The 14029-nt window shown below is 47.5% G+C and overlaps 1 protein-coding gene across 2 annotated transcripts in view; it reads right to left on the bottom strand.

The window, feature by feature from the left end:
- Positions 1 to 14029, bottom strand: part of noa1 (nitric oxide associated 1) — a 63940-nt gene that overhangs the window by 6900 nt on the left and 43011 nt on the right. For both annotated transcript variants that reach the window (XM_083785358.1, XM_083785359.1), the window contains 2 exons: positions 9900 to 10007; positions 8297 to 8388 (listed from right to left, as the gene is read on the bottom strand). In XM_083785358.1, coding sequence (XP_083641484.1) covers positions 8297 to 8388; positions 9900 to 10007 — 200 coding nt within the window. The remainder of the gene's footprint in view (positions 1 to 8296; positions 8389 to 9899; positions 10008 to 14029) is intronic.

Below are 14029 nucleotides of genomic sequence, written 5' to 3' on the forward strand. Positions count from 1 at the left end.
AAGAAGGAAAAACTTTATATTTGTTGACAATCAAAATAAGTTGGAATTTTTCCTGTGGTGTCATTAAAATTAATTAATGTTGATATGGCACATTGACGATCTAGAAAATAAAAACATGGCACTTCATTTAAAAAAGGTTGCAGACCCCTGATATTCACCACATGGGTTGACACACAAGTAATAATGTTATTGATCTTGAACTTCTTGCCAGTATGAGGATGGTTAAAAAAGGAGGTCTTATGTTATTTGTTTTTATTTATTTTATGTTCTTATATTCAATTTTGTTCTTTGCCATTGTTTTATCATTTTAACTACTTGTGTTTTATTGTATTATATTTTTGGCTATTAGGCTAGGCACGGCTTCAGTTTACACCTTTTCGGTGTTCATTCAACCATTCAATTCTAAACTGTATGGCATGCCATCTGAAGCAATGTATTAGTTCAGCCATGGGCATGGCTCACATGACGCTCTAGAGTCTAGCCCCACATGTGCCCTCTCCCTACACTCATTCTGAGCGTTCGTATGTTTCAGGACTAGCAATGTAAACATTCAAGTGTTATACCTGTGTCCATTCACTTCACTAGGTCAGCCCAGATGGGTACAGAATGCTGATGAAGCTGAAAACGTCTTTGATGGACTGATGGTGAGCCATACATACATACTCAACTCAAACTTTATACATAAAGCACATTACTGTATTTGCTGTATTTTGTTTGGCCCCCTAGAAAACTAGATGACATCACAAGGGAATATCATTTTCAATAAAGGTTCACATAGTTATATTATCTCTGGTCCATAGCTCTAATGCGTTACAGTAGTGCTATGGATCAGAGCTATATTTATCTTTTTTCCTGTGAAATGTAGTAAATATGTAAAAAATGTAGTAAATATACTTCAACTCTTAACGAGCTTACACTTAAGACGGAGGGTGGAGGTTGGAGGTGAGATTTATTGCAGATGAATGATTACAGTATGGAGCTGGGATTGAGTGAATGGACAGAGAAGTGACTGACAGTATGATAACAGAATGATAACAGAATGATGACGGTACGAGGAGGAGACAGTGGAGGAGCTTTGGCGTGGGCCCCCTGGGGACGGACCAGAGCCTCGGTTCGGATCCTGCCTGGCGGAGGCAGGGGGGGCTCTTGAGCCTGCCCCCCTGGGGCCGACCTGGTGGAGCCTGCTGCTGGGCGGTCGTCGGGGAGGTGGCGGGTACCTGAACGGAAGCACAGATGAGCGAAGGGAAGTGAGGACCGTTTATAAAGGGGTGCGGACAAGGTAACGCAGATCTGATTGGAGCAGACGGATGATGGAGCATTACAGCTCTAAGTTGAACTAACGTTAACAACTAAAACTTCAACTCTTAACGAGCTTACACTTAAGACGGAGGGTGGAGGTTGGAGGTGAGATTTATTGCAGATGAATGATTACAGTATGGAGCTGGGATTGAGTGAATGGACAGAGAAGTGACTGACAGTATGATAACAGAATGATAACAGAATGATGACGGTACGAGGAGGAGACAGTGGAGGAGCTTTGGCGTGGGCCCCCTGGGGACGGACCAGAGCCTCGGTTCGGATCCTGCCTGGCGGAGGCAGGGGGGGCTCTTGAGCCTGCCCCCCAAAAGGAATTTAAAGAACATACCTGGAGGTCGTTTACCGCTTGGGTTGCCCTAGGGCGCCATTGGACCGCCAGGGGCCTGGAGGAGAGAGAGAGGAGCCTGCGGAGATGGGACCTTGCAGAGGCGGATGGAAAAGAGAGAGTGGGGTTAGTAGCGTAGGAGTGGACGACCTCTCGGCAGAGGGTTGCGAGAAGGAGCAGTGGCGAGAACTTTGGTTCACCTGGCGATGGTGGTGAGACAGGGAGACTCCCGGCGGAGGAGGCCCGTGTGGCCGGAGGACGGGTCGACCGTCGTTTAGGAGGAAGTGAGTCATGGGCGTCCTGGAGAGGGAGAACATGTTTAGAAGTGGGCAGAAGAGGAGGTACCCGCCACCCGACGCATCCACCAGTCAATGTAGGTACCGCGCTGGAGGACGCCATGGACTTCTGGGCATCGAGCACGGAGGCGGAGGAAGGTCTAACGTAGGAGGAGAAGGCGTTGGACGACCATCTGCCCAGGGCCCGCAGGGTCGGGACAGAGACGCCGCTGGCAGCAGCGGTGGTGGCGGCGCCGATCCTCAGAGAGTGGCTGGAGTAACGGTCAGGCGGGAGGCCACATCTTTGGAGCAGGGAGCGGAGGTGAGAGGTGAAGGCGTGCTGGTGGAGAGGGAGACCATTCGGGAGGCTGAAGAGAGGAAGGTGGCCGGAGGAGCGTTTTCTGGCGGAGAGGAAGCGCAGCATGGAGGAGAAGGGGCAGAAGCTGCCGGGGACCTTGGCCACCGAGACGAGGCAGCCTCTGTGGTCACGGTCGGCTTTTGAGTGTTTCAGAGATAGGTTGAAGCAGGTGGGGGTGAAGCGCAGGTCGGAGACGCAGACGTCTCTGGAGGGGTCGAACGCCGTGGACCTGGTTGTGAACTCGCCTACTCTAAGGAATCCATAGAAGGCGAGGAGAAGGGCGGCTTCGAGGAGGAGGTCTAAATACGGAGTGAAGACTCCTTTCCTGAGTTCCGAGACGAGGGAGTGGAGAATGTTTAGAGTAATGGGGAGACGCTGGTCTGGGGCGTGGCGTGACGATCGCTGAAAGCCCTTTAGGAGGAGTTTGATATATTGGTTGGTGAACAGGCTAGGGAAAAAGGGGTCATGAAGGCGGGCGTGGAACTGGACCCCTGCTAATAGGCTGTTCATATAGCTGTGGCTGAGGTGGTTAAACTTGAAATTAAAAGTGAGAAAAGGGGCGACGGTCGAGACTAGTACTGGGAAGAGGGGAATGGAGTGACAGGCGCAGAACTGACCGAACTTGCGCCAGGCCGAGGCATAGCAGGAAACAGTGGCGGGGGAGAAAGCGGGTTTAATATAGATGTTGGTGAGAGCACGGAGGTGATGGATGTGGGGCATCAGGACAGAACCAGTTCTCGGTGCGCCGGGCAGATCAGGGGGAGTGGCTTGGCGGAAGGGCATCGCCGGTGGAACTCCTGGAGTTTGAAACGAGAGAGGCAGTCGGCGATATTGTTAAGGTGGCCGGGGACGTGAGCTGCGCGGACCGTGAAGTTGAGCATGACGGAGGACCAGGTGATGAATCTCATAAGGGGCATGATCTGATTGGAGGAGGAGCGGCCTTTATTTATGACGAAGACTGTGGCCTCATTGTCGCAGTTGAACACTATACGCTTGCGAGCCCAGCGGGACCCCCAGAGCTTGCAGGCTACGGCGATGGGGTACAGTTCGAAGTGGGCTATAGAAACCGGTGGCTGAGTTAGTTCGACGGGCCATCTGTCGGAGAACCATTCCCTTTGGAAGATCCCCCCCACCGCGTCGGTGAATAAGTGCATTTCGTGAGCCGGAGTTACGGGGTCGTGATAGAAGAGGGAAATACCGTTCCAATCTTGCAATAACTTTGACCAAAATGAGAGATCGGACTGACAGCCTGCGTCTAGAACAACTACGTCGCTGAGGGAATCGACGCTGCTAGCCAGCTCCAGCAGCCGGGATATGAACGAGCGGCCCTGGGGAATTATTTTGATTGCATAATTAAAATGACCCAGAAGTGAAAGCAGCTGGCGCTTGGTGCGCGGTGAAGCGGCGCTCTGGATTAATTCTTTGACACGAGTTAGCTTTTCCAACGGGAGGGAAGCTTTCATTTCTACGGAGTCTAGGAGGATGCCGAGAAACTCGACGGACTTGGCCGGGCCGACTGTTTTTTCGGACGAGAGGGGAACCCCTAGGGCGTTAAACGTTTCTTTGAGTGAACGGAGGCTGGTGGGGGGGAACTGGGAGGGAAAATCTATTAACAGAAAGTCGTCGAGAAGGTGGAGGACGAAGGGTAGACGGTTAACGTTCAGCAGAACCCAGCAGAGCGCCTCCGAAAGCTGGTTAAAAATGTGGGGGCTGCTTCTACAGCCAAACGTTAAGCGAGTGGCGAAATAAAACAAGTTCTCCCATTTAACGCCGAAAAGGGACCACTGGGACGGATGGATTGGCATTACTTTAAAGGCGTCTGTGATATCTGCTTTTGCCAACCAAGCGCCTTGGCCTGCTATTTTAATGAGTTTTATTGCGTCGTCGATAGAAGCGTAATGCAGAGAAAAGTTTTCGAGCGGAATCATGAAGTTTACGCTGGGGCACAGGTCGTGACGGGGGGCTGACAGATCTATGATTAAACGTTTTTTCCCTGAATACTTTCGCGTAGCGATCCCGATGGGATTGCTGCGAAACGGATTGAAAGGCGGGGTGGGGTAGGGCCCTACCATGAAGCCTTTGAGAACCTCTTTCTCCAGGAGAGAAGCGACTATTTCTGGTTCTGACAGGGCAGATTGGAGATTAGGAAACACGTGAGAGTGAGTGAGGGGTGAGAGAACGCCGACGCGGAAACCTTGCGATAAGCCTGTGAGAAGATAGTCCGTGAATACTGGGTCGGGGTGAGATGATAGAGCGGCGGATAAAGCGTGAATGTGGATGGGGGTGGAGGGGTGGCTACTTAGAATGGTTTGGAGTATCGAGGAGTTTTGTGAGATGGACCCTCCCTGCTGGCATCCCTCGGAGGGCGGGTTCGCCTCGGGCACACGGACTTTGGGTGGGGGTCTTTGCAGTAGCTACAGACGTGAGAGAATTGGCATTTACCGAAAGTACAGACATTTTCGTTAAAGTTATTACATATGGGCATGTTGTTAAAGAAAGTCACCTCTCTTCCGCGGGAGTCCCTCTGGCCCGGGGGGGGCTGGTCCTGGGGGTAGGGATCTTGAGAATCGAAGGCGGAAGGATTCGAAGTTTTTGGGCGGTTTTCTTTTTTCACAGAGGGAGCGAGAAACACGGACTTGGGACATGATTCGGCGGAGTGATCTACTTGGTTGCACAGATGGCAGGTAAGGGCCCTGTGGCCGCCTACGTGCAGAATGAGCAGCTCTGTGTCTAGGCACGCCCAGTTGAGTCTAGAATTGAAGCGAGCGAGGAAGTTAGCCGCTTTAGCTGAGAAGGCTTTATGATAATCGTAAAACATGGGGCCGCCGTATCTACGTTTGATTTCGCTAATGAGAGCGAGGTAGGAGTCTAACTCGGATCTACGCTCTGGGAAGGCATCACACAGGGTGTCCCTAAACAGGCCGAAGGCTATGACGAAGTCGCAGAAGTCGAGGGAACGGTTAAGGCGGGGATCGGAGGCGCGGAACACGGCAGAGAGCTGGTCGGAGCCTACCAGCTTTCTGTCGCATTCGGGAGTGGGGAGGATGAGAGAGGCTAGGTTAACGTCCTTCCCTTCGGTTATTTGGGCTCTGAGGTGAGAGGAAATGGCGGAAAAGGGAGAAATGAAATAATTACCGGCAGGGGCAACTGGCTGGGCGGAGGAGAGTGTGAACCCGGACCGCGGGTGGGGTGGCACTGGGTTGTTTGGAGGAGGAAAAGAGGACGAGAGCGTGGCGCTGCCGGCCGCTGGAGGAGGGAGCACGGGCGCTTGCTGAGAGAGCCGTGATTCGAGTGCCCCGACTGCGCTGGCCAGGGTGGCCATGGCTGACAGCAGCAGGGCGGTGGAGTCGTGAGATGGCGGCGAATGCGGATCTTGAACGGGGCCAGCGTAGGCCTGGGAGCCGCCGGGTTCGTCCTGGGTGAGCTCGGCTGAACGCGGGGTTGCATTTTTCTTTTTACCCTTACTCTTGCCTTGGCTGGGGGACTCGTGCTGCTGAGTCTGCGAGGACTCGATGGTGGCGAGAAGGAGATCCACTAGCTGAGAGTGGGTTAGGCCCCGTTCGGGAACGATGCCGTGGCCGGAGAGCGCGGCGTAAATAAGTTCGTCTGGCCAGGAGACGTACTCGGCGGCAGCAAGCCTGGAGCTGCGGCGGTGAGAGGTGCTGTCATCTGGATCTGACATGATCGATGGGCGTTTACCTGACTACCTGAACGGAAGCACAGATGAGCGAAGGGAAGTGAGGACCGTTTATAAAGGGGTGCGGACAAGGTAACGCAGATCTGATTGGAGCAGACGGATGATGGAGCATTACAGCTCTAAGTTGAACTAACGTTAACAACTAAAACTGTAATTTATTTATACTATAGGCTAGCTGTGTCTCACACAGACTCTTGTCTTCTCTTCTCTCACCACAGCATGTGCGTCTCCAGCGAAAACCACCTGTCTCTGACTAATGCACTTTTATGATTGTACATGTAGTTTGTTAGTTTACAGTTCAACCATAGACCCCTGTTTTTATATAAAATATATTTATGTAAATCAGTACCATTAAAATATAGTTGATTTGATGTCAAGTTTGTTTTATTTTATCTCATGTAGGCCTATTGTATTTATACATTTTGACCAATTCCTAATACTCTGAGGCTCAAACTGTCATGATATTGCATCAAAGGCCACCGTGATACAAATCATCCACAATGGAAATAAGTCTGACTTCATTTCAGTGAATGTGTTTTATTGTACTTACTGTAACATAAGGATTAAAAAACAAAGCTTGTCCCTAATCTACTCAGATTACAAAAATCGGACAGCGTGCAAGAATCCCAGCAGAAAAAGTATCAATATTGCTATATAGTAATACAAGTCAAAGTCCATAATTCAAAGTGTACTTCAGTAAAAGGCAGAGGGCTTTAATAGAGTAGTACATTAAAATGAGATCACATTGATGTACAGAGTACAGCTGTACTGTACTTTAATATGGACAGGTAGGCTTGCCGTACTAGCAGGAAGGAACGCGTACGGGACTTGTGTTGGAAGCTAGTCTAGGCGACGGAGACACTATTAGAACACCTTGTTGAATGTGACAGTATAGTAGTAGTTAGCCCTGGAACATGACTGCCATGATGATTATCATGACAGTCATGCAGAAACTTAGCCCTGTTTTTTGCGCTCGCTGCATTTACAAGATTTCCTTATATATAAACATTCAGATTTCAAATATAAAGTACTCACAAAGTGTCCCACGGGTGTTAGTTAGTAGCAGCGCCAGCGATTAGAATTGCTGCGCCCCGCGTTGTTTAATAAAAAGCATTTTTGTCCCGAGCTCCCCGGCTACTTTTTTCAAACGGGGTTCGTTTGGGAAATCCACAGTTGCACACCGGGAGCGCACTCGCCTATTAGTCTGTATTGGCAGGGCGGTCAGCGTACCTATATCGAACACACCGAGTGCCACCCTCCTCCCGACCGATAGGGGCACGTAGTTGAAAGCCAATGGCAAAATAACACCTTGGATAAAAATGCTTTTTATTAAACAACGCGGGATGCAGAAATTCTAATCGCTGGAGCTGCAACTAACTAACATCCGTGGGACACTTTGTGAGTACTTTATATTTTAAATCTGTAACGCAACAACAAAGCCCGGTCTCTGGCGGCGCGCTTTTTGGCTTCGCGGGAGCGGATGTCGCGCAATGCACTGTGGGTAGTGTAGGAAATGATATAACCGTGCCTCGGCCTGAGAGCGGCTCATTACATGACTCGTTCTCCGCAGCGGTTTCGCCAAATGTAAATATCTTTATTGTTTTCATGAACGGATATCATACTAAAGCATGACAAAGGCCATATAAATATAATAGTGGCGAACCGATCCTTTAATGAGGAACTACTATTGAATGTTATGCTATAGAAAATGTTGATCTGAACTTCTTGTCCAGCCGGTACTATAGGCACTTTAGGTGCAATGTTTTTATTCTTTTTTTCTTATTCTTTTCCACTCTTTCGGACAGAGTAGGATCTTACATTTGACATTCATTTGCTTATTTTACTGTATATCATCCTTGTATGTTGTATGGCATGACATTTATGTATAATTCTTTTTCCCCTGTATTATTGTGAACTGTTATTTTATATGAGGAATGTTCACAGAAACACTGCACCTTCAAGTCACGTGACAAGGTTCTTCACAGCTGTTATCTGTTTGGATAAATGACATGCATTTTGATTGGTTGTTCACACTTCCTGAAATGTATTTAGTGACAGTGTCAGCCCATTGTTGAATTAAGCCTGAGGAAGGTCGCCAGACCGAAACGTTGCTCAACTAATAAAATTGCTCTGAAGTGGCAGTGTGCGGATGTCCCTTCTTCCACATTGTATGCTCTCTGTTATCATCGCACCACCTGCTCCAAATTGCCTGCCGGGTGTGCGGAAGTCTTCTCTCTACAAATAGCTAAAGCATAACACCAAACACCAAAATGGGTTCCCGTTCAGAATGGGTTAGATGACATTAATTAATAGATTAAACTCACGTCGTTATCCTTCATGATTCCAGGCGTGTCGTACAGCCAGTGAGCGCCTTTCAGCTCGTTGTGAGTGAACTCAACCGCTGGCGCACTGGAACCTAGAACAATACATAGAACAATACATAGAACAATACACACTGGAACCTAGAACAATACATAGAACAATACACACTGGAACCTAGAACAATACATAGAACAATACATAGAACAATACACACTGGAACCTAGAACAATACATAGAACAATACATAGAACAATACACACTGGAACCTAGAACAATACCAAGAACAATACATAGAACAATACACACTGGAACCTAGAACAATCACGTTAACCCACACCCTCGTCGTGTAATATTGCTTAATTCTTCCACAGCGAACGTTTTAACTCATATATTTGCATCCGTCGTTCCCCTGGACAGATGTTTTAACAGAACGTTTAACAGAACGTTTAACAGTTTAACAGAACGTTTAACAGAACGTTTAACAGAACGTTTAACAGAACGTTTAACAGAACGTTTAACAGAACGTTTAACAGTTTAACAGAACGTTTAACAGTTTAACAGAACGTTTAACAGAACGTTTAACAGAACGTTTAACAGAACGTTTAACAGTTTAACAGAACGTTTAACAGTTTAACAGAACGTTTAACAGAACGTTTAACAGAACGTTTAACAGAACGTTTAACAGTTTAACAGAACGTTTAACAGTTTAACAGAACGTTTAACAGTTTAACAGAACGTTTAACAGTTTAACAGAACGTTTAACAGTTTAACAGAACGTTTAACAGAACGTTTAACAGAACGTTTAACAGTTTAACAGAACGTTTAACAGAACGTTTTAACTCATATATTGGACATGGACAGATGTTCAGATGGCGTGTCGGCGGCCGAATAGAAACACAACATGATATTTGGGTTCCCAACTAGTGAACCCATGAACTAGTTTGAGCACCACTGACACAGAAACCACCAGCACCACTGACACAGAAACCACCAGCACCACTGACACAGAAACCACCAGCACCACTGACACAGAAACCACCAGCACCACTGACACAGAAACCACCAGCACCACTGACACAGAAACCACCAGCACCACTGACACAGAAACCTCCAGCACCACTGACACAGAAACCACCACAGCACCACTGACACAGAAACCACCAGCACCACTGACACAGAAACCACCAGCACCACTGACACAGAAACCTCCAGTACCACTGACACAGAAACCACCAGCACCACTGACACAGAAACCACCAGCACCACTGACACAGAAACCACCAGCACCACTGACACAGAAACCACCAGCACCACTGACACAGAAACCTCCAGCACCACTGACACAGAAACCACCAGCACCACTGACACAGAAACCACCAGCACCACTGACACAGAAACCACCAGCACCACTGACACAGAAACCACCAGCACCACTGACACAGAAACCACCAGCACCACTGACACAGAAACCACTGACACAGAAACCTAGGGTTTCATCAGAAAGCCGTCACACCACTGACACAGAAACCTAGGGTTTCATCAGAAAGCCGTCAGCATTTAGATGACATTTGTATAATCTTGTCTTAATGGTTCAAGGTGACTGACCTGGTCTTCTGTGGTCTCCACTGTCCTCTTCACTGTAGGCCAGACTGTCTGGATCAAAGTCTATGACCTGTCTGCTGGGAGGCGCCGCAAATGTCCTGCCTACACGACCTACACACACACACACACACACACACACACACACACACACACACACAGTCTATGAGGTGACAGTACTTCATTAGAGCCCTTGGTGTGGTTGTTATGTCATGTGTTTATGAGGTGACAGTACTTCATTAGAGCCCTTGGTGTGGTTGTTATGTCATGTGTTTATGAGGTGACAGTACTTCATTAGAGCCTTATTGGTGTGGTTGTTATGTCATGTGTTTATGAGGTGACAGTACTTCATTAGAGCCTTATTGGTGTGGTTGTTATGTCATGTGTTTATGAGGTGACAGTACTTCATTAGAGCCCTCGGTGTGGTTGTTATGTCATGTGTTTATGAGGTGACAGTACTTCATTAGAGCCCTCTGTGTGGTTGTTATGTCATGTGTCTATGAGGTGACAGTACTTCATTAGAGCCCTTATTGGTGTGGTTGTTATGTCATGTGTTTATGAGGTGACAGTACTTCATTAGAGCCCTTGGTGTGGTTGTTATGTCATGTGTTTATGAGGTGACAGTACTTCATTAGAGCCCTTGGTGTGGTTGTTATGTCATGTGTTTATGAGGTGACAGTACTTCATTAGAGCCCTCTGTGTGGTTGTTATGTCATGTGTTTATGAGGTGACAGTACTTCATTAGAGCCCTTATTGGTGTGGTTCTTATGTCATGTGTTTATGAGGTGACAGTACTTCATTAGAGCCCTTATTGGTGTGGTTGTTGTGTCATGTGTTTATGAGGTGTGTTAAGGCTGGCTCTTGGGCCTTAACAAAGAGGGGAGACCAGACGGAGTTTAAAGCAGAAAAAAGTGTTTTATTCAACAATTAATTAATAAAGGTAATCAAATAATTCATTTTAATGTTCCAACTAAAGCTGGCAGGGAACACTGCCCAATTAACAAAAGATAACAAAAACTACAGTTGCCCTGGTGTGGCTGCCCTGCAGCCTGCCTGAGGAGGAATGGGGAGACCAGAACATTATCACAGCAGGTGCTTTAATAGTGTTTGGGGAGGACACTGGCCAGGTGTCTCCCCTTCTGCAGATTGCAAGCTCCGCCCTCCCAATCCGGCACTGCAAAGGGATTGGGTTAAGCATGCCTGACACAGAACAGCATGCAGACTCCTTAAAGGTACAGGGGCCGTCACACCCCCCCCCTTAAAAACAGGGTCCCAAAGGGAACCCTGGCCCAAAATACGTAATATTAATAAACAATTAGAAAAAGTGTAAATACTTTAAATGTAAGCAAGTAATAATAATCCTATACTGAGAACAACACCCCAGTTCACATCTGCCTCATGCCTAGACCACACCCTCTCTCAGCAACTGGTACCTTGGAGCTTTTAAGAAAAAAGGTTAGGACATAATGCAAAACAGATCATGAACAGGATTAATTGCACGGGGCCCTAGATAAGGCATCCGCCACCACATTTTCTTTTCCTTTAATATGGCGGATGTCCAACGTATATGACTGAAGAAACAAGGACCATCTAATGAGCCTCTGGTTTGGACTGTGGAGAGAATGTAAAAATGTTAAAGGATTGTGGTCTGTGTACACCACCACAGGTCCAGAACCCACATACACCTCAAAGTGCTGCAAAGACCATATGAGAGCCAAAGCCTCCTTCTCGATCACTGAGTAGTTTAACTGATACCTGTTGAATTTCTTTGAAAAAAAACACACAGGTTTGTCAATGCCCAATTCATCCTCCTGCAGCAAAACTCCACCTGCCCCCACATGGCTGGCATCAACCTGCAGTTTAAAAGGCCTTGTCATGTGTGGAGCAGCGAGGACAGGCGCATCATACAGGATTTGTTTTGCATTTTCAAATGCCTGCTGACGAATAGGAGACCAAATGTATTTTGCATTATTCTTGAGCAGGTCAGTAAGCGGAGCAACAACAGTTGAGAAATTCCTACAGAAAGCTCTATAGTATCCAATGAAACCAAGATATCGTTGCAATTCTTTTTTTGTTGTTGGTGGCGGGTATTTTTCCACTGCTTCCACTTTAGCACGCACTGGACGCACTTCACCCTGCCCCACCTGACGACCAAGGTATGTTACTGTGGCCCGAGCAAAATCACATTTAGCCAAGTTCACAGTAAGACGCGCCTCAGCCAAGCGTCTAAACAGTGCTGAGATGCGCTCAATGTGATCTTGCCAATTATCTGAATAAATGACCAAATCATCCAAGTAAACAGCACAGCCTTCTAGGTTACAAACCACTGTGTTCATTAAACGCTGAAATGTTGCCGGTGCGTTGCGTAACCCGAACGGCATGACAGAGTAAGAATAAAGGCCAGAGGGAGTAATGAATGCGGCTATTTCTTGTGCGCGCTTTGACAAGGGAATTTGCCAATACCCCTTTAATAGATCGAACTTGCTAATGAATTTAGCAGAGCCAACCTGATCAATGCAATCATCTATGCGCGGCAAAGGAAAAGAGTCCGGTTTCGTAACATTATTTATTTTTCTGAAATCAGAACAAAATCTGTACGTCCCGTCCGGTTTTGGAACGAGCAGGCACGGCGATGCCCAACTCGAAGCAGACTGCTCAGCAATACCATTTTTGAGCATGTATTCAATTTCAGAATCCAAATATTTTCTCTTATCTGGATTTGCCCTATAAAACCGCTGTCTTATCGGCTTGGAATCTGTCAACTCAATATCATGTTCAATCACATGCGTAACAGATGGAACATCACCAAATAGGCATGGGTACTCACGTATCAGCGCCACCAGCTCTGTTCGCTGTGACTCCGATAGGTGAGACAAAACATCAGTTAGACTTGACAATACCTCTGAATTTTTTAATCGACCTGACAACAAGGCAGAGTCATGATTTGGCAAACCATCCTCACAAACGGCATCATTCTCCGATGTTGCCTTCACCCCGTGCGTGTTACCAACACACACAGGACGAGTGCAACTCAACGCTGCGCTCAGCGCCTGTGGCGCGCGGGCCAGATACGGTTTCAAAAGATTGACATGGCACAATTGATTGTGCTTTCGACGGCCCGGCGTGGCAATGAGATAATTTTGATCTGACAGCTGCTTCACGACAGTATATGGGCCCATGAATTTTGCCTGAAACGGCGAGCCCACAATAGGCAATAAAGCCAACACTTGATCCCCTGGAGAAAAAACACGCTTCTCCGCTCTACGGTCATACAAACGCTTCATTTTAGTTTGCGCCGAGGCCAATTTCTCTTTTGCCAATTCCGTAGCAGAGTACAGTCTGTGCTTAAAGCCATTTACATAATCAATTAGATTCGTCGGCGGGTCCACTTCTTTCCAGTCATCCTGTAGAATAGCCAGCGGCCCTCTCACAGTATGGCCGAACACAAGTTCATTTGGACTAAAACCCAAACTCTCCTGTGTCACCTCTCTCGCAGCCAACAGTAACCATGGTAAACCCTCCTCCCAGTCTTCACCCATCTCAACACAGTATGCACGCATCAGCGACTTTAACGTTTGATGGAACCGTTCCAGTGCGCCTTGGCTTTGCGCATGGTATGCTGACGCCTTATTGTGTTTGATATGCAACTGCTTTAATACCTGGGCAAACAAATGAGATGTCAGGTTCGAACCCCTGTCACTTTGGACCGTGCGCGGAATGCCAAAAATAGACATGAACTGCGTAAGAGCACGCACAATTGATTTAGCTGTAATCGTGCGCAATGGATATGCGGCAGGATATCTGGTGCTCTGGCACATAACAGTAAATAAATACTTCGCACCAGATTTCGCGCAAGGCAGAGGACCTACGCAGTCCACAATCAAATGCTCAAACGGCTGAGCCACAGCTGGAATAGGATACAGAGGCGCCACCTTAATGGACTGATTTGGCTTTCCCGTTAACTGGCACGTATGACACGTTTTAATGTAGCCAGCAACGCTCTTTTTAACCCGAGGCCAGAAGAAATGCCTCAAAACACGATCGTATGTTTTGCGCACGCCCATGTGTCCTGACTCATCATGAGCAACACGCAAAACCAAATCACGGAATTTGGAGGGAATCACAATTTGATAAAT

This window comes from Protomyctophum parallelum (genome assembly GCF_964188405.1).
Source record: "Protomyctophum parallelum genome assembly, chromosome: 16".
NCBI classification, from domain to species: domain Eukaryota; kingdom Metazoa; phylum Chordata; class Actinopteri; order Myctophiformes; family Myctophidae; genus Protomyctophum; species Protomyctophum parallelum.